The sequence below is a fragment of the Punica granatum genome, chromosome 2 (genome assembly GCF_007655135.1).
Source record: "Punica granatum isolate Tunisia-2019 chromosome 2, ASM765513v2, whole genome shotgun sequence".
Taxonomy (NCBI): Eukaryota; Viridiplantae; Streptophyta; class Magnoliopsida; order Myrtales; family Lythraceae; genus Punica; species Punica granatum.
In genome coordinates, this window is record NC_045128.1 from 35,860,215 (window position 1) to 35,880,190 (window position 19,976).

The 19,976-nt window shown below is 38.2% G+C and overlaps 4 protein-coding genes and 1 pseudogene across 4 annotated transcripts; 4 read left to right on the plus strand and 1 right to left on the minus strand.

The window, feature by feature from the left end:
- The first annotated feature begins 6,039 nt into the window (after positions 1–6,039).
- On the plus strand, positions 6,040–7,145 carry LOC116197262. Its single transcript, XM_031527346.1, has one exon. The coding sequence runs from the start codon at positions 6,074–6,076 to the stop codon at positions 6,923–6,925; it is 852 nt and encodes a 283-aa protein (XP_031383206.1). The 5' UTR covers positions 6,040–6,073; the 3' UTR covers positions 6,926–7,145.
- A 2,022-nt stretch (positions 7,146–9,167) lies between these two features.
- Positions 9,168–10,676, plus strand: LOC116195376 (costars family protein). The gene is made up of 2 exons (XM_031524525.1): positions 9,168–9,321; positions 10,225–10,676. The coding sequence occupies exons 1-2, from the start codon at positions 9,241–9,243 to the stop codon at positions 10,405–10,407; spliced, it is 264 nt and encodes an 87-aa protein (XP_031380385.1). The 5' UTR covers positions 9,168–9,240; the 3' UTR covers positions 10,408–10,676.
- A 131-nt stretch (positions 10,677–10,807) lies between these two features.
- LOC116195377 lies at positions 10,808–12,743 on the plus strand (annotated as a pseudogene).
- A 354-nt stretch (positions 12,744–13,097) lies between these two features.
- On the minus strand, positions 13,098–15,774 carry LOC116195375 (fructose-1,6-bisphosphatase, chloroplastic). The gene is made up of 3 exons (XM_031524524.1): positions 15,190–15,774; positions 14,056–14,452; positions 13,098–13,667 (listed from the first exon to the last, which is right to left on the minus strand). The coding sequence occupies exons 1-3, from the start codon at positions 15,601–15,603 to the stop codon at positions 13,267–13,269; spliced, it is 1,212 nt and encodes a 403-aa protein (XP_031380384.1). The 5' UTR covers positions 15,604–15,774; the 3' UTR covers positions 13,098–13,266.
- Positions 15,775–18,330: 2,556 nt separating this feature from the next.
- LOC116198112 (nicotinamidase 1-like) lies at positions 18,331–19,905 on the plus strand. The gene is made up of 5 exons (XM_031528455.1): positions 18,331–18,517; positions 18,706–18,889; positions 19,007–19,140; positions 19,258–19,443; positions 19,551–19,905. The coding sequence occupies exons 1-5, from the start codon at positions 18,377–18,379 to the stop codon at positions 19,650–19,652; spliced, it is 747 nt and encodes a 248-aa protein (XP_031384315.1). The 5' UTR covers positions 18,331–18,376; the 3' UTR covers positions 19,653–19,905.
- The last annotated feature ends 71 nt before the right edge of the window (positions 19,906–19,976 follow it).

Below are 19,976 nucleotides of genomic sequence, written 5' to 3' on the forward strand. Positions count from 1 at the left end.
AAAGCATCGAATTCCATGCATTTCACTTCCTTTTGCTGCTTTTGTGACCCGCTTAAGTCTTACTTATGTAACATATTAGGTCCGTAGGAGAATAATTTATCATCACAAATGCTATTGAGACTGACGGGTACAGAATATTTTACCTAATTCACTGTCCATTCCGTGCTGCTTATCTCTTTGATAATAGATATATCTCCAAAAAGTGCGATTGAATTGGAGATTAATAATAAAAGACTTGTCTTCTCCCGAATTTCCTCATTCACTGCACTCTATCTTTTGAAGCACGCTTTGCTCTTTGTATAGATTTATCACATCCGCTTCCAGGATGTACCGAATCCTAGTTGCCAAATTAAACCTTTGACAGAGCGGCTGACTGTAATCGCGTATCAGATTTCAGAATGAAAGGATGACATCTTAGGAAACCTCATGTAGGCCTAGCATAAATTTATGTCTCTTCGAATTCACCTGGGAAGACGCCTTCGTGGCCTGGTCCAGAATCATTGCGATCGGGGAGTGGTCATCTGGTGTTCACAATTTGTAACTGATTGATCTTTGTTTATGTTTGTAAAGCACATGAACAACGCCTTCTATTCGTTATTATTTATGACATTTAGCAGTTTTCCTAATAGCCCAGATTTTTTTGGTAATAAATATATTTAGAATAATAAATGTGTTTTATTTGGAAGTTTTTTCAGTTTTGAGTGCACTAAATTAGGTGTTTAATTGACCTATTAATTTATTTCAATAAATTTTCAAAACCTCCCACTGATATCTGGAGTTTCCGGACAATCTTTCGAGCAAACGACAAATCAGAATAAAATTTACACTCTCCTGTATTAAATTTTTCTCAAATGATACTTAACTCCATCTACCTGTTATAGGTATTCAATTTTGGCTTCCTGGACTTGTGCAATGAGAGGTCCCCATTCATTCGATGAGAGCTTGCCACATAGGCTTTGAGACTACATCCTTGACTCCTGGTTGAGTGTCTCTATACTCACCTAACTTTTTAAATGTAATAAACAAAGGATAAATTAATTTAATAATTTTAGATAATTAAACTCTTTCACCTAATTTTATTAAGAGGTGTGTATTTAGAACCACCAGCAATCCAATTGCAGAGGTGAAGCATTGCTTCGAATCAAGAGATTTCGTGATATTTTATTAACCTTGCTCAAATCAACCAAAATAATTTCATGGAGGTGAAGAATTTTTTTCAACTGGTAATTGAATATAATTTTCAAAGTAACAACACGATAATTAAGAATTAAAAATTTAATTGAAAGAAGTGGATCACGATATCCATAAATTTCAAGAATCTATATATATATATATATATATATATCAATTCGGATTGTTCTCACAAGATGACTCGATTCGTTCAACGAAAAACTTCAGAGTAGATTGTCTGAGCACTCGTGGATCATGATAGCCCATCCCTTTTAAGTTTCTTGCATAAATGAATTTTGGATTTATAATTTCTTTTTTTCAAATTAATTTCTAATTTTATCCCCTTATTATTACATAGATAGGTTATTTTATACAATTTAAATTATTAACATATTTTCAAATTTTTTATAATCTAATTTAACAACTCATGCATTAATCAGTTTGATCATTTTCTACCAATAGCAATACGTTTACTTTAGGGCTTTTTATTTGACTAAAAAGGCACTTTTTTCATTTTTTAATGATTCTTTCTATTTCAATAATAGGTTGTTTGCCCTTGTGCAAAATAAATTTTGCTCATATGATAAAAGCATTGAGTGTATTTAAATAAAGTTAAAGACAGTAATATATATATATATATATATATGCCACATGTTGTAAAGTATCAATATTATTGGGTTAAAAGTTTATGATATTAGAAAAGAGTAACGAAACGAAACAGTTTTAGATATCTTTATTTTTGCTCATGCAATAGTTTTGTTATACTAAATGTGTGTTTAAAAACAATCATAGTCTAATCTATGAAATATTTGATATATAAATTTTCCTTTTATGAGAGTTTTCTAATATTATCTTTTATTATGAAATTAACTAACAAGACGTGTTATTTTTTAATTCTCTAAAATTTATTATTTTAGCTTAAATGAAATTATAATATTGAATTATTATATTAAAAATAGATTACATATTGAAGCTTTTTTAGAAAATAAAAACTTTTTAGGTAATTTCTATATTGTAATTATGACAATGAATTCTCTTAATAACCTTTCTTGAATAAATATTCAAATTTTTACAAAATAAATATTTTTTACAATATTTTCATAGTTGAATAAATATACTGAGTTGATTTTTTGACACGCCTAGGCATGACTATACGAGAGACTTCTCAAACAATCCTTTAGCTCATGGTTTCCCATCCCTTTTGAGTTTCTTATTATAGGTTGGTTTTTTATAAACTAGATATTATGTTGAAATGAAAAATATACAATTAGTTTCTGCATCTTTAGATTCTTTTTTTGGTTTCTTTTATTAAATAATATCCAAGTAATTTATACGCATTAAAATTAAATTATATATCACCTAACCACTGAATTTTTATATTTCAAAATTTTTCTTGATAAAATATGAACTCCCAAATAATGGTTTGTGAGACTTTATCTAGTATATATATGAAAACAAAGCACGAGTCGAATTCTCATGCCGCCACATAATCAAAAATAAAAAACGGAGCTCTCTTACGTTGCCATGTCATCGATTTACATTAAGGAAATTATTATATTCTTATAAAGGAAGGAAATCACTTATGCTAAAGAAATTTTTATATTCTTATTAAGGAAATTTAATTAGTTAATTATGTAGAGAATATATAAATTTTATATGTAAGGCACAACGAATTACATATAAGGGTTTAAAATATGACATAACACATACGAAATATATAAAATGGAACAAAATATGCAATAGAATATATAGATTACATATATACATCTGTCAATATTTAAATTATAATAGAATATAGCTCAAAAAGGGCATTACAATAATTCTCATTGCTATATATATATAATATAAATGATATAGTTGCCGCAACAAAATATATTTAGATGGCATATATATATACCACTTCAATTAAATATATATAGATTATAATGGTTAATATATATATAGATTAAATATATTAAATATATAATTGTTGTTTTCTGACCATTCAACATTTGTGTATATATATAGGACTCTGCCTAATCAAGTATAGGTTAAAGGAGAGCAATATTCTATATATAATTTCAAATCTCTTTTTTACTTTCTTCTTCAAATTATTCGTTTTCATGGTTGAATTTTGATTCATAGATAGAATTTTTTAATGCAAATTTCCAACTAATTGCTTTGATATTTTGAATGTTTTAATAATCTTCTTCAAGACTTTCCTTTTCTTGATTGAACTTTGATTTGTTAAATGAACTTTATTCGAAATTGATTGTTTCTATTTGAGTTTCATTATGGACACCGTTTCTGTAACGGTAAAACTTTTCTTATTTATATACCTTGAATGAATTCTTTAAACTAATCTTTTTGTCAAACTATTTTTTTCCAGATTGATTGTTTTAATAAAATATTTATTCTAGTTTTAATTAACAATATGAATAAGTTTTTGATATTTCAATATTTCCATCGTTAAATTCATTAGTAATCGTCCAAGCAACGCGAGGATTTTCATCTAGTTTATTTTAAAATCAGGGGGAGTGAATAGAGAGAGAACATACAGAATTGAAATGAGGTGATGATCGTTCTATAAAGCATGAGGACTCTTAAGTTTTATTTATATGTATTGAATATTTGGGTGAGTGATGAGTAATTTATCCTAAATAAGGGATTTTTGAAATATATGAATACAAATGTTCAAAATTTATTGTCATGGCCATATTGGTATCCAAGTAATGTATGTATCTTTTTTTTTTTTTTAAATAAAGTGAAATGATTTTGGACATTATAAGTATGATATTTTTTGGGGAAATTGGTGAATCCACCTCGGTAGAAGGAAATGACTCAACTGGAACAAAGAGGCTGCCAAATGTGCAGTCACCAATACAATGAGGGAGCTAAGAAGGGTTGGGATCGGGGAGGATCTATTCAGCTGCCACTAAATGTTTTGTTTCATAATTTCTTTTAGATATCAAAACCATACGTGTATTCGGCTAGTTTAGATGTACATTACACATAGGGTTGTCAAGTTCAACCCCTTCATCTGCATTATTTTTCAGTTGGATTTTCTTGGGGGCGTTGGTTTGAATTAAGATGAGAGTACGTAGAGGAAACACATGTACGTTTAATGATTCGAAATTGTGATTGTGAATTATTGATGGAAAATATTTGTATTATTGGACTGGACTATTTATAGATTTTATGAAATTGCATTGGTATTTGAGTCTTATATAACTCTCCGGATTTGAGATCTTCGGGGGGCCAGGAACCGGGGGTATTACAGTATCCCCAACTATGCATATGCTTCACAAGGAATGTTGTCAGTATCATTCCATTTCTCACGAACCGACCTGCAAATTTCCTTGATATTAAGGTTACGTTTGGTTTCATAGTAAAATTTTAAAATCAGATTTTGATTTTGATTTTGATTTTGAGTGGTATAAATGAGGCCCACCCTTTGACTTTGTATGAGTTATGTTGTTTTGTTGTGGAAAAAAGTGGTATAAATGGGACCCACTCTTTGACTTTGTATGAATTATTTTGTTTTGTAGTGGGTAGAGTTAAGTTAGAATTGTGATTCTAAAATAATATTGGGAAACCAAACAGACCCTAAAGGGGCGTTTGGTTTCAGAGTTAAAGTAACTTTGATTTTGATTTTGATTTTAATCGTGGAAAAAGACAAATGAGATAGTATTATAAATTTGATTTGAGAATCGTGTGTTTTTGTTGTGTAGTGGGTAGAGTTAAAATCAAAATCGTAATTTTAAAATCTGATCATGAAACCAAACATGCCCTAAAAGCTTCTGATCATAGTAACAGCACCTCTGTCAATAAAACAAGTGTGTTAACGTTTGAAAGATTTGTACGAGTTCCGTGAGCCATATTCTAAGACCTGCAACAGCATGAAACTCATGAAGAGTTGTTAAAAGGATTCGTCGATTGTCTGTGATGATCGAATTGGTTGTTTGTCACTGGAAGCGGCAACAATATGTCCATATGACCGAGAACTTTTCTGCTGCAAAAGCTCTATAAAGAAGAACAAGAAAAGATCTGCAATTCTAATGTTGGGAAACTCGTGTCTGCCTATTTGATTCAGCTGATAACAATTGTAGAATGTTCGCTACTCATGAATTCAATGGACGCCCAGAGAAAGAACGATACGATTAACACATTGAGTTCGGGCTTGTGTTGAACCTAGCTTCTCCCCTGATTTTCATGCCATATGTGGCCATCTGATGACTTTTCAATTTCTTGACTCTCACACAGCTTCTCCATTTGGAGTTCATGTAGGACACCTACTACCTGCCAAAATTGCCAAGTGAAGATCATTGTGATCATAAATTATTTGGCTGCGGAAAAGCAAACCTCGTTCAAACATATTAAATACTAATATCGCCTGTCAAATTCATTGATTCGGTTTGAGAAACTTCAGCGAAATGATTAGATTGAGTTTGGTGATATAACGTCTCTTGCATACTTTCTTTGTACAGTCTCAAATCTATCGACCTTCCAAATGGATGCAGATGCAGTCATAACCAGGAATTTTTTACATCATTTTCCTCTAGATAGACGGATGTCGGAATAAATCGTACAGATGTATAATAAGCCGATATTCGAAAAAACTCACGCAGCAACTGATGCAAAATGAACTTATGCAAAACAAAAAACCCTTAGCTGTTTGGCGAAAGAAGCAACACAGACAGCTCAATCTCGTCTCCTTTTCAGGACATTTCCTAAATATCAATGAGCAACAGCCAAGAAAAAGCAACCAAAATGGTTGCAGGCCTTCAAGAACAGCTTTCTGGATAACAAGACCTTCACCGAACGCACCTTATGGTTCTTAATTCTATAAATAGCATCAGAGCAAGAGACTTTCGAAACATAAGGCAACGCACAAACACCTTATTCTCTCTGCTGCCAGGCCGAAATGTCTTCCATGAAGCTCTTCCTTGTTCTCATTCTTGCCACTATTCTCAATCCCGGCTTGGCAACTCGATCAGCAGCAATCTTCGGCACTACCACCAGTTGGAGCAATAGCAGAGCCAAAGCAGCTGCATATGCTCCTCCTGCCAAGCAGATCCCGTTTATCATATACAAACTCAAAGACAACTCGACAAGCCCCGGAAACAGCCGGTTCGAAACAGAAATCGGCCGCACCTACGGTGTGCAGACCCTGGCAACCGCCAGTCAGTATGTCGTGGGCACCCTGTATCAGGGACAGATGCCACACTATGGGAAGGACTACTCCGAGGTGGTAGTTGTCATTGAGAGCTTTAACCAGGCCAGGATCGGACAGTATCCTCTTGCAGTGGCCAGTACTGTGGGAAACAACATCCGCCTGAACTCCGATTACATCCAACACTTCAACGGAGACGTCAAATACGAATTCACTGGAATTATGTACCATGAGAGCACACACGTCTGGCAGTGGAACGGGAATGGAATGGCTCCGGCTGGGCTTATCAATGGCATAGCGGACTATATGAGGTTGAAGGCAGGTTGGCCCTCTGTGAACTGGGGGAATCGGGGCTCGGGTAACCGGTGGGATGAGGGTTATGATATCACAGCCTACTTCCTGGAATATTGCAATGCGATCAAAGAAGGATTTGTTCCAGAGCTGAATGGCATGATGAAGGATGACTACAGCGATGACTTCTTCGTGTCGATACTCGGGAAGAGTGTCGATGAACTATGGTTAGAGTACAAATTAGCCTATGCCATTCCGTCACCTTCACCTGCACCTGCACCCACCGCCATGCCACCATCCCCGTCGTACTAAAACTGGTGATCGTAGAATTACCCAAAAAAAAAAACTCGTGATTGTGTTTCACTGTTACTATTTTTGCTGCTACGGAAGCCTACTCATCGTTACTTGTGGAAGATAATGAGTGATAAAGTGGATTAATCTTCTTTTGTTCCTGTATTCTACATCAGTAGATGAGCCCTATCTAATAAACTATGTTATGGAATGCCCATTTGTCGTTCGTTGTTGGCCGATGAAGGGTAAGATCTCATGAGCACGACAAATAGCTTCTGACCTCTGAGTGTGTATATATACCCGATTAGATTCTCATACTTGACTAGAACTTAACTGATAACCAAACTTATTAAGAACAATGCACATTATCATAAGTTGTAACGATTGTTCAAAATAATTACTAGGGCCCGCTGTAAATGCCTTCATATGCCTTGACCACAATGTTAAAATTCCAATTCCAAAGCTTATATTAAAAGGAAAAAAAAAACACAAAGTTAAGATTCCAAAGAAAGATTATTTTAAACCAACAATTTCCAAGAAATGAGATTTTAATGTCGGGATTGCCTAGCAGTATTCACCTACGCTTGTCTTCATAGAGAAAAAGGAAAATAAGATAATATTGGTCCTTAAATAAATAATCCCGCGTATAGACATGTAGTAGTCATTGTTATTCAAGTTATATATTTTTCAACTCTAAGAGAGGCCTATGGATCTTTTTTTTTAATAGGTGCCTATGGATTTTATAAAAGAATATAAAATATATAATTATATAGAAATTTCATTGATGAAAGTTGAACCCATAATTTTTATATTCCGAGCAAGTAATTTATGCTTAATTCTCACTGGTGAGGGAAAAGTAAAACAAGGAAACAAGGAAAATCTTCACTACTAAAGATCAAATCCATAATCATTTGGATTTGAGCTGGTGATTTGTATCAGTGCACCATATCCCTTTTCAATGTTCTAACTAATTAACTAAAACAAAATCAATTCGTATAGCAGACCTTCCTTTCCTAAGAAAATAAAATCGTTTGCTCCGACTTTGAAAGATTAATGCCTCCTCTTGTGCTTTTCATAACGGTTCAATATTTATAATCGTCAAGCTATAATATCCAAGTTGGATATGCTGATATTCTACTTAGTTATCATCGCCATCTAGGGAATATTTTTACTTCTCAAATCAAGTCACAATTCAAAGCATAACGTAGGAATAGGATTAGTCTCTAATTTCTAATAGGAAAACATACAAAATTTCGGAATCAGCCGCTTTGCCATATGGAAGAGGTGGTCACATGGAATAGACGTTCCATATCCTATACACACACACACACACACACACACACACACACACACACACACACACACATAGTGACCGCATGAAACAATGGAGTCCATTACGCCGACGACTTCTTCATGCAGCTTCTCGGGAAGAGCTTTCTTTCTCACTGGGACGCTTTCAAGGCAGCATATGCGAACGCACCGGTACTTACTCCGGCTTATTATTAGGTCCAAGTGGCTCAATCAATAATATCTTACACGCGACTATCATCACCTGTCAATAAATTCCTGCATTCGAAATTATAAGAATATTAACTTGTCTTTTCAATGTCGTTAAGTTCTTTTATAAATCACGCACAGCTATGAACTGTCAGTAGTTGGAGGATTTTTCCATTTTTCTGTCTATGCTTGTACGGAATTAACCCATAATAATAATTTTACATATCATATTTCTGTCTATGCACAATTATGAACTGAACCGAACCGATTTAACTAGTTTGACATTTATTTTCCTTAAAGAAAATTTTGGATTCGAGTCTTATGGATAAAGAAAGTCAATGATTGAAAGTGTTTTACTCATTAGTGGATCGATCTAGACTCGAACTTGAATTATTTGGGTAATCGGAAAAGGAAAAAAAAAAATTCCCATCAAGTAGGGAAGGCCTATAGAATAATTTTCTTCGAACTCCACAATGGGCTTTCAGAACTGGGCCTGTACGGGCCTCTCCACAAAGCCTCAAGCTAAAGCCCTAAGACCGTGGATGGCATGATTAATTAGGCCCACCAAACTCGGGAACGACATTCAATCCATCAATTCGGTGAAATTCTTTAGTGCAATCTCTTTTCAGACCGTGACCATTTCGCAGCATATGGTAATTGAAGTTTCCGGTAATCTCTGATTTTCTCGAGTGGGCTCGCGTCCCTAAAAAATCTACCCTTGGATCTTCTATTGGATTGGACAAATACATATACGAGAAATAGAAACCGTTAAAACAACGTAAGAGGTCTGGACAAGATATATATCAGGAAAGACAGACAGAGGGAGAGACAACCCAACCATGAACGTGGAAGAGGAGGTCGGGCGGCTCAAGGATGAGATCAAGAGACTGGGCACGATCCAGTCTGATGGCTCTTACAAGGTACATTCTCACCTGGGCTTCCTTCAATATTCGATCTTGTTATCGTTCGAGAGGGATCCGCACATGTACTTGCAGCATGGATCTCATTTGAATTGCTCGTTGATTCGGATCCGTAGTTTCCGAGATACTCTCTGTGTCTTGTCCTGTCCGTGCGCATATGCCTAGATTCGTAGTTTTGTTCCGGCAGTAGGGATCGAAGAACATGCTCAAGAATGATGAATCGGATCAGAATTTCTGAAACAGCTAGACAAGTTGGATAGGATGCGAGCTACGGAGGGTGAAAGTAAGATAAGCTAGTGAAACTGTTGGAATGATAATGCTCAGCAAAAGAACGCTCAATTTTATTGGAAATTCAGAAAGTTAGGGAAAGGGGACTTCCTCAGAATAACTACTCATTCCTTCTGAATGACAAGGTTATTGTAAATTATATCATTATCTATACGTTCTTCCGATCTTCGACTCGACACCGCAACATATATTCATGTTTGCCGACCCGACTAGGAAGTTTGCTGTTTTTCTTTTCTTCCTTAAGATATCGTCTGGTTTTCAAGTTGCTGAAAGATATCAATATGTCATTTTTGTGCACTTTCCGAATCAGTGTTCTGTTTTCCTTGTAAGAGAACCCCGATTGTTTACGGTTTCTATGTTTCTGTGTGCAGTCCTCGTTTTGTTTTGACTGACCGGAGTTGTGAATTTGTACCAACTGTAAGCAGTGGGCTGTATATATACAGCACCGAAGGTCAAGGTTAATGTGGCTGCCGATCCCCCAAGTGTTTTTTCTACAGGATAAAAGCTTTGTGAATGTCTACAACTTAACATAGGATAGCCCACACGTATGTCTCAGTCTCAGAAGTTACCATGAAATTCTTATTGGCTGAAACGAGTTATTTCCTCTGTTTCAAGGTGACATTTGGCGTGCTGTTCAACGACGACAGATGCGCCAACATATTTGAAGCACTCGTGGGAACCCTTAGAGCGGCGAAGAAACGCAAAGTCCTGTCGTATGATGGCGAGCTGCTGCTGCAAGGTGTCCATGATAACGTCGAGATCACGCTCATGCCCCTTCCACCGGCTGCTACATCTTGAGCTTATATGGAGAGTTGAAAAGGAGGAAGCCGTATAAGCTTCCTCTTTCTACGTATTGTGATATTGCGCCCTGTAACAAACTACTATGTTCGGGGAGTTCAAGGTTGGGTCTCCCTCTAATGCCCTGTAATCCACTATGTGAAGCTCTGTGTAATTCAGTATTTAATGCCGTTCAAGTGAACTTTCAATCTCTGCCTGTATTTCACAAGTGCTTGCATCATGGTTAGTTCTTTATTCGGGAATCTTTGGACAAGAAAGCATTCTTAAGATGGCTGTCGTGGAAGAATATTCAGTTATTGCATTTTCTGTGATAAGATAGATTTCGCTTTCAGTGATCCGCTGTTTTGTGCATTTTCTTCAAGCATCTTTTCGCTAGACGATTATGATTTAACCAAAATTTCTATGGTATACGAGCCTGTGCAGGAACCTAAAGATGATGCTCGGTTTATTCGGGTAGTAAAGCCTTCAAAGCTAAACTCCCGAAGACTAGAAAGACAGTAAGAGCAGTGCAAACTGCATAAACCTTCTGAACAAAGTGGCTGAGATTTGAGAGTTTTATGGCAATTCAGAATATTTAGGAGACATCTGTCATGGAAAGGCTGTGGTCTGTAAGTTGAAAGTATATGTCTTCAGCCAAAAACTCCTCACAGAAAAAGAAAAATTCACCAGACACACATTATATAAACAGCTTTCATCTGCTCATAAGATATCGACTAAACCAATTCCCAACTCGATAACTTTTCGTGATCATGGCAGAAGAAAGCAAATATGCATTCTAAACAATGCCATGTAATGATGTTCCCATGTCTTCCTTTCGGCCACATGCTCCCATTTCTGAATCTTGCAAAGCGCCTGGCTGCAAAAGGGTCTCAGAGTTACCTTTGTGTCCACTCCAAGGAACATCCAAAGATTGCCACCAATTTCTCCAGAGTTGTCAGGAGATATAAATCCTGTCAAGCTTCCATTGCCATTAGTTGCAGGATTGCCTGAAGATTATGAGGCCACGATAGACTTGCAGCCTGAGAAATAGAGCTCCTAAAGAAGGCATGTGATGGGCTGAGAGAGCCATTGGAGCAACTCTTGCTCGAGGAATTACCCAACATAATCCTCTTCAACTTCATCCAGTACTGGGTCCCACAAGTTGCAGCCAGATTCTATGTGAGATTGGCATTCTTCAGTGCATACACTGCTTCTGCACTGGCTTTTGTCGGGCCACCCTCTGAGCTCAGGACCACAGGCCAGAGAGAGAGGCCCGAGGATCTCGCAGTGCCCCCGAAGTGGTTTCCCTTGACTTCCCTCGTTTCTGAAAGCCCTCATCAGCCAGTGAGAATGTATAAGAACCTCAACTTTCCTGATGTTACAGGATTGTCGAGCGGCCAGAGGTGGCCACTCTACTGGGATCCGACTTTGTAGCTGTGAGAAGCTGCCTGGAGTTCGAGCCCGAGTACCTTGCACTTTCGAAGAAACTCCACAGAAAGCCAGTTTTTCCTGTCAGGTTACTGACCCAGAGTATTGAAGAGAGCACAAACTCAATCAACTCAGCCTGGTCCGATACTTCAAAGTGGTTGGACAATCAACCGAGAAAGGCGGTACTCTATGTTGGATTTGGGACCGAGTACAAGATGCCCGTGCTCGAGCTCTCAGGCTTGCATTCCTCCGGGTTCTAAGAGAACCTGAAGGAACTGACAGCTCACAGATGTTCCCAGGCGGGTTTCATGGGCACGAACGGCAGGCCGCAGGCTGGTGTCATTTAAGGTGGGTCTCACAGGTGAAGATCCTGTCCCACCCAGCGATTGGAGGGTGCCTGTATTATAGAGTCTAATCATAGAGTCCCTGGGATTTGGTCTCCTGCAGATTCTCATACCCATGGTGGATGACCACGGGCTCAATTCAAAACTGCTGGTCGAGAAGGGAATTGGGTTCGAAGTGCCGAGAAAAGAAGACGGGTCATTCGCAAGAGGAGTCGTCGCCCAGTCCATTAGGTTTGTGGTGACAGAAGAGGAAAGAGAGACCCTGAGAACAAAGGCGGCGTGTATGAGAACAATTTTTGCCAACCACGATCTTCACAATAGCTACGTAAACAAGTTCATCGAGTACCTGCTGCAAAGAGAAAATGAATCATTACATCCACATATCTGTTAAATTTGGAAAGAGTATGAACAATTGATTATCTAAAGTATTGAGAGGATAAACTATTAGAGTTTTCTAATGGATTCAACAATGAGAGCCAGGGTAGTACGTTAGTCTTTTCAGTTCATAAATTAAGACGAGGTCAGTTTCCGAGTTTACAGTAATATATATAAATGAAATCAATTAACTTCTGTTTTGTTTGGCAATACTCTGAACAATGCTTTTCTGATATGATGCAATACCTAGTTCCAGGCAATAGAGTCAGAGGGAAAAACAGAACCATCACCTTAGCCTTCCGTTAGCTTGTATTGGATATTACTAGCTGCTGGTCATTGAAAATTTCCATGGATAAATCTCAACAAATTTGAGCTTCTGAGCTGCTTTCCCAGTAAACAAATAGGTAGTCTCATCTCAAGAAATAGCTCACTTTAAATAAGCTGAGAACAGCCTTCGCAATATCTACCAACATTTATCAGCTTTACCACTGCAACGATTGCCGAGCCCTCCAGGTACAAGGAATTGGATAAGATCACCAGGGGCAAAATTCCAGAGGCATGAAGTCACAAAAACTCCAGGAAAAGAAGTTGTATTCACTCGGTAAAAGGTACATATCAAAAGCGTACAGTATCTGAAGACAATGGAAACACACAAGAAAAGTCGTAAGTCTTTCTGGCTCTTACAGGAGAAATAATCTAGTACCGCTCATATCAGAACTTGACCACATTCCTCCTAAACTTCATATCCAGGATTCACTTTCTGCTGAACGTCTCCATAACTCTCCAGCTCTTCTATATCTTCAGGACTCCCCAGAAAGAGCGGCAGTCTCTGATGCAGTTTGACAGGCTGAAGTGAAAGAATCCTGTTCTTACCATCAGAGCCCTTGCCCCCAGCTTGCTCTGCAAGAAAGCTCAGTGGATTTGCCTCATACACAAGTCGGAGGTGGTCTCTTGGGTTCATTGCTACACCTCCATATAGTAAAGTTCTGTGAAAATCAGCTACCAGAGAACATATGTAACGGGCTGAATACTTTTTAGGGTATTTTCCCTTTCCTTGACGTATGGTATCAATATACCGCCTTAACCCTTCTGGCCAATCAAAGTATCTTGCGTCGTTTACAGAGTAGATTTGCCCTGAAAGAGAAAGAATGCATAAAAATCCAGGAAAATAATGTTAATTCTGTTTAGGACAAGCCCTTCTCAAGCAAGTATAAGATCCCAATCCATCCAAAACAAACTTTTCAGCATTTCATTTTCCTCTTGGAAGATAATACAAACAAGGGAAATCAGGTTGGATCACACAAGTGCATACAACAATAAATGGAATCCGCAAAAACCTACAAAATTACTCTATAACAAGTTTTGCTTTTCAAAAGAAAGCCCGAAAATTATTATGTACCAAAAGGTTCAATCCATTCAGAACTCCTCAACCCTTTCAAGAAGGCTTAAAACATCAGCAACATCAACTTAAACCCAGCAAAGGCAGAATGTTGCGAGTTATCGTATCAAAACCTAACTTTACCTCTAGGAGGAATCTTGATATACGGATGAGTGAGAATAAAATCTCCCGTGGTACGGTCCAGCGTAAAAGCATGTGTTCCTGAACCAAAGGTGGCACAGAAAATTGTGGCTGAAGAATAGAGAATATAGGCAGCAGCTACAAGCTTGGTCCCGCTCTGAAGTGAATTCAACGGGCCCTTCTCCTCTGTGGGCAGATGGTCGAGTTCCACAAGGCGGTTATAAATTCCAAAGATGGTTCCAGTAGGGATAGAGGCATCAATGTTACGGGACCCATCCAGGGGATCTGTCACCACGACAAAAGGTCCATCATTGGAGATCCAAATTGGGGCATCATCTTCTTCTGAGGCCATGACTGCTGCTTTCCCCGAATTCCGGAGAGAGGACAGAATGATTTCATTCTGCATTTCAGGAACTGTTATGGTTATATTGAAATATGAAGTGATTATTGATTTACAAAAATTTTCCCTCTATATGCGTTCTGCGCTCAACAATATCTTCAAACCCATCAAACCGCAAATTCTAAAATGAAGCAAGGCCATTGACTGAGCATCTCTTGACCAAATGTGGCTGTCTGTTGTCAAACATATAGTGCACGTCAAGGAGATAAGCCATAATAACAGAAACATAACTATGGCTTAAACCAAAACAATACGATCGGGATGACTTCATATTAATCATTTAAACACAAAGCCGAACCATACTAAAAAAAATTCAAAACTCCGACTTCAGCATAATTCATGACCTATTTATTCTAAGACCTTGAGGAACAAGCAAGATGCGCTAGGGTAGGTCTCAAGTATAATTATCATCAAGTATGTGGACTGTTATGCGGGTGTCCTTCCGGCCGAAATGCAGATGGAACCACTCAGGACCCAATGAAACAGATCAAGAATGGAAACTGGACTGAATGATTTGATAAAATACTGCGCGCAGCTTTATCCCACAGTTCAACCAGCTACAATGTCCACTGAACAAAATTCTGCATGCCATACAAACAATCCGGACATGACGAGATTCGAATAAAACACATTGAAGCCAATTGCCAAAAAAAAAAAAAAAAGAAAAAAAAAAAGAGCAAGCCATGCCTAACAAATACAACAGAACTGGAAATGCAGTCATTTTGAGCAAAACCCACCGCTACAATGTCAAGGGGCTTCGGGGCATCCCTTCCAGTCCCACCATCGACACTTCCCACGATACCATTCTGCCGCCCGAGGCTTGAATTGAACGGAGACGCCACAAGGGCAGCGATTCTCTTGCAAGCGTACTGAATATGATCGAACAGAACCACCAGGTCGTCCCCCACATCGATTCCTCCCTTACCCGCATACTCTGTCAAAGTACGAAACCCATTGCCGTCGTCACTATTGCCTGCTTGGGACCTGACAGAGAAGGAGAGGCCGTGGGAGGATGACATTCTTCTGATGGGCCGGTAGATTCTGCTCCGGGCTTGCAGAAGGGAATTGAAAGATGGCTGTTTTGAGGGAAGGTGGGTTCTTGGCGGGAGGAATGGGGTTGCGGAGCATGCGGCTGTAATTGAAGATTGCATATTAGTTACTGCCGCACATGGAGGAGATGCTTCTGTCCTGAAGGTGGATGAACATCATTGATGGAAGATGAAGATGAGGAGGAAGAAGAAGGGAAGGCAGCAAAGAGCAGAAGCAGCAAAGAGCAGACAACGCGAGGATGACGTTCTTCTCCACAAACAGGAAGGCAGGAGGGACTCCCTTCTTGCCGAGCCCAATCCCAAGTCCGAGTGTTCGATTTATTTGACGAGCCGAGCTCAAGCTTGGATGTTCAGATTCAATCAATGTCGAGCCCAAGCCCGAACTCAGAGCACATTTGAGCCTCGTAGATTCGGACTAGTCTCGGCTCGTTTATACCCTCGACGGAGAGTAGATTGAAAGGCAGCTCACTAGCTCAGCCTGCCAGGCCCGGCACTGAATGGGTCGGCTGGTCAGCAAATCGGGCCAAGTCAGTATACTATCTCGGGCTAGGCTCGTGAAACCTGGCATGGCCCGAAAAAGGTTACACTCAATATATTAAAAGGAAAAAATGGCAAACATTTCACCTTCTTTTTTTTTTTTTTTTTGTAAACACGAATTTTTAAATTTGTCCAATAAAATATAAAATTAAGCAAAAGATTTCCGTTTGACACGTTGTGGGCTCACCCAACATTTCTAGCGAAAAAAGTTTATGTGGACCATTAACGACGTTGACGTGGATAACGGTAGTTCAAATTTACCGACATTGATAACTTTTGAGCTCTCACTCGACATTTTAGCAGCAGTGCTCTATGACATTTAGTGCACGAATATGTGCAGATTTGTGACTTTTCAGTCCTAAATAAAGGGAAAATTTTCAAATTTTCAATTAATCGTGAATTGCTGTTATCTACGTCGGCACCATTAACGGTTCACGTAAGTTTTTTTCGTTAGAAATATCGGGTGAGCTTGTGGCATGCTAAACGTGAAATCATTTACTAAGTTTGTGATTTTATTGGATAAAATTAAAAGTTTGCATTAAAATTTGAAAAATAAAATTAAAAGTCTGTTTTTTTAAAAAAATTTACTCTATATTATAATGCAAATAATGCTATCTTCTCGGGCCCTGGTCGGGCTCGGGTTCCCATTCGTCAAAAAGCGTCGGCTTTTTGGAAAACGCGCTACTTCATAGGCCGTAGGGCAAAGCCCTGCCCACTGACGACCATAGAAAACCACTGGAACCTCGTAGTTCTAGGTTCTAATTCAGTCGATGGAACATGTGATGTGAGTATTCAGATGAGGAGTGCCAAGGACATCTGACACGACAATGCAACCCAAGCTCGCCTAACACGTGCCTGTCGCCAGCCACCAACACATTGTACTTCTTAGTTATTCCCCCACATGTGTTATTCGGATTAATCAAGAGCACAACTTTTACGCTTTCCAATCAATATAACACGATTTAAAAAAAAAAATATATTTGTATTTTTTTCTAAATATACCATGAACTTTGGAGAGTAGTAGAGAAATATAAGATATTTGCATTGTTTTCTAAATATAGCGTGACCGTTAAAAAATAGAACGGAAAAACACAACCTTCCGATTTAGTTACGCATATAGCACGACGTCAATTATTTCGTCAAATTATAATGATAACGACTAATGTGAAGCTGATGATGCTACGTGACACAATATGATTGGACGAATAGATCACACATGTTTTTATCTAATTAAAAAAAATTAAAAATTAAAAGAAAAGAAATGGGGATTCAACTTAATAAGGGGAAAGAGGGAATGGGCCGATGGTGCTGGCTATGTCGATTGCTGTCATCTTCTAATTGGGATCGCCAACCGCAGTAGGACTGCAATTATGTGGGTGATGATCATAATCGAGACACCCACCGTCGGAATCAAAAGAGCTCCAAAATTGGAGGCTTTTCATTTCATCGGTAGGGTCTTGATTGCCCTTCACGCAATCTACAATCCGCTCATTTCTTTTTTTAAGAAATAATCTTCTTTTTTAAATTTTTAGAATTATTTTTTAATTAAATAAATATGTGAGACCCACTCGTCTAATCTTACTATGTCACGAGACGCCGTTAGTTGTTATCGTTGCAATCGATGAATAATTAAGATCGTACTAGAGTAGTAATTAAACATGAAGGTCGTGCTTTTGTGTTATTTTTTAAAAATCATGTTATACTAAGAAAAACGGCAAATATTAGTATTTCTGTACTATTTTATAAAAATTGTGCTATATTTAAAAAAAAATATAAATATAATGTTTTTCTTGGTAATTAACTTTGAGTTATTCTGAGCTTGAAAAGTAATAATATAAACCTATAAGTTACGCAAGATAATGTAAATGACACGTTCGAACTTTGTAGGTGCCACATACTGACCAAGAGAGTTGAAAAGTCGACGGTAAATTCGCTGAAAGTTGGACAGACCTTTACGATTTTGCCCGATTATTATCACATTATCCTTTTTTGACTTTTGCCACAAAAAGTTAACAAAGATATGTTTTTTTCTTTCTTGGAACAAACAATGATGGAGCACTCGCTTTGTCAATAGATTTTATTGCAGCAGACATTATTGATAGTTTGTTTTCATATTAAAATTATAAAAATTTTAATTTTAATTTTAATTCAATTCATTACACAATAAAATATATATTTTTTAAATCAATAATTTTAACTTTAACTTTAACTCAACACACTACACAACATTTATCATTTTTTATAATCAAAATTAAAATTACTTTCAACTCTCCAACCAAACTTATATGTCTGCTGTCTTAAGCCTGCGAGCTCAAACTAAATTCCAGGAATTGCAGAAATGTCGTCTCAAAAGATTGATCTCTTGAAGGCTGAGCTTCCCCTGGAGGAAGAGCAGGTGACCCTGCAAGAAGACCGGGTGAACGGCCTCGTTCTTGTGGATATCGTCAATGGCTTCTGCACTGTTGGTGCTGGAAACCTGGTACGTGCTTAACTCCCCGACCGTATCAATTCGATTCGTCATGTTCCTCGGATAACTGTTGTCCGATCACTAAGACTGGATCTGTCCCGTCAAAGCAGGAGGTAGCTAGCCTGTATTAGGAACTGCATCGATTTACGGTGAATATGTATGCTCTCTGATTGATTTTGGCGTTCTGTTCTTGCGGGCAGGCTCCAAGAGAGCAGAATAAGCAGATATCGAACATGGTGAATGAGTCTGCTAAGTTGGCGAGGCTCTTCTGTGAGAAGAAATGGCCTGTTATGGCATTCCTTGACACTCACCACCCCGACAAGCCCGAGGAGCCTTATCCTCCTCACTGCCTTTCCGGCACCGACGAGTCAAACCTTGTCCCCGGTAAATAAAGCAGTATTCCTGTCAGCTTTCTTAATGGCAAGCAGTCGCCGCAGGACTTGTTTCCTCTTAGCAATCGCTGTCTTCATATTATTTGATGAGTTGATCTTTAAAATTCAGCCTTGAGATGGATAGAGAATGAGCCGAATGTCACGATCAGACGCAAAGATTGTTATGATGGGTACTTGGGCTCGTTTGAGAGTGACGGCTCGAACGTGTTCGTCAACTGGGTGAGGAACAATCAGATCAAAACTGTAAGTCCTCGGAAATTATTGTATATCATTCTAACTCTAACAACGCTGCTTACTTTTGCCTCCAACAAATGATGGATTTCAGTTTTCATTTTCTCCTTTTATGGGTGAAAATTTCAGATTCTGGTTGTGGGAGTATGCACGGATATATGCGTGCTAGATTTCGTGTGCTCGACATTATGTGCGAGGAATCTCGGATTTCTAAAGCCGTTGGAGGAGGTGGCAGTTTACTCCGGAGGCTGTGCAACCTTTGATGTGCCTCTTCATATTGCAAGGAGCACCAACGGTGCTATGCCTCATCCTCAGGTAGCGTGCTTGCAAATTTTTGAATCAGCCGACTAATCCATAACAAACGTAGTCTTCTTTCATTTACCAATTACCGAGTCATTATGCTCATCTTCTTGTTATTGCAGGAGCTGATGCATCACGTGGGCCTTTACATGGCCAAAGAAAGAGGAGCTAAGGTAGCAAACAAGCTGTTCATCAATGGAAGCACCATAGAAGAAGCCATATGAAAGCACATTCCATCACAATATAGTAAGCATATAAATCTGTACATGTAAAAGCATCAATAAGGCATGTCGCGTCGCTCTGTCAGAAATCGTTGCCTCATACCATGGTGTGTTTCCATTGTGAAATCGACCTCGATAAGTCACTTGGTAGCTTTTGTTCAATGCTGTGATCAATCACACTGCTAAAATGATCATTGCTAACATATCCCTGTTTATGCTTTATGCTAGTAAAGGATTTCTCGAATGTGAGAGCTAAGAGAACTGTCTATCCTATGAACTCTGCGTCAGAGCAAGGCTCTGGGACTGTTCAATCAGAAACCAACACAA

What these genes read in the sequence shown, in the direction of transcription:
- LOC116197262 (XM_031527346.1), top strand. Translation starts at nt 6,074, where the DNA reads ATGTCTTCCATGAAGCTCTTCCTTGTTCTCATTCTTGCCACTATTCTC.
- LOC116195376 (XM_031524525.1), top strand. Translation starts at nt 9,241, where the DNA reads ATGAACGTGGAAGAGGAGGTCGGGCGGCTCAAGGATGAGATCAAGAGA. An exon ending in AGTCTGATGGCTCTTACAAG is followed by an intron (nt 9,322 to 10,224) that starts GTACATTCTCAC and finishes CTCTGTTTCAAG; the next exon opens with GTGACATTTGGCGTGCTGTT.
- LOC116195375 (XM_031524524.1), bottom strand. Translation starts at nt 15,603, where the DNA reads ATGCAATCTTCAATTACAGCCGCATGCTCCGCAACCCCATTCCTCCCG. An exon ending in AGCCCCTTGACATTGTAGCG is followed by an intron (nt 14,453 to 15,189) that starts GTGGGTTTTGCT and finishes CCTGAAATGCAG; the next exon opens with AATGAAATCATTCTGTCCTC. An exon ending in TATCAAGATTCCTCCTAGAG is followed by an intron (nt 13,668 to 14,055) that starts GTAAAGTTAGGT and finishes TTTCTCTTTCAG; the next exon opens with GGCAAATCTACTCTGTAAAC.
- LOC116198112 (XM_031528455.1), top strand. Translation starts at nt 18,377, where the DNA reads ATGTCGTCTCAAAAGATTGATCTCTTGAAGGCTGAGCTTCCCCTGGAG. An exon ending in CTGTTGGTGCTGGAAACCTG is followed by an intron (nt 18,518 to 18,705) that starts GTACGTGCTTAA and finishes TCTTGCGGGCAG; the next exon opens with GCTCCAAGAGAGCAGAATAA. An exon ending in GTGCTATGCCTCATCCTCAG is followed by an intron (nt 19,444 to 19,550) that starts GTAGCGTGCTTG and finishes TTGTTATTGCAG; the next exon opens with GAGCTGATGCATCACGTGGG.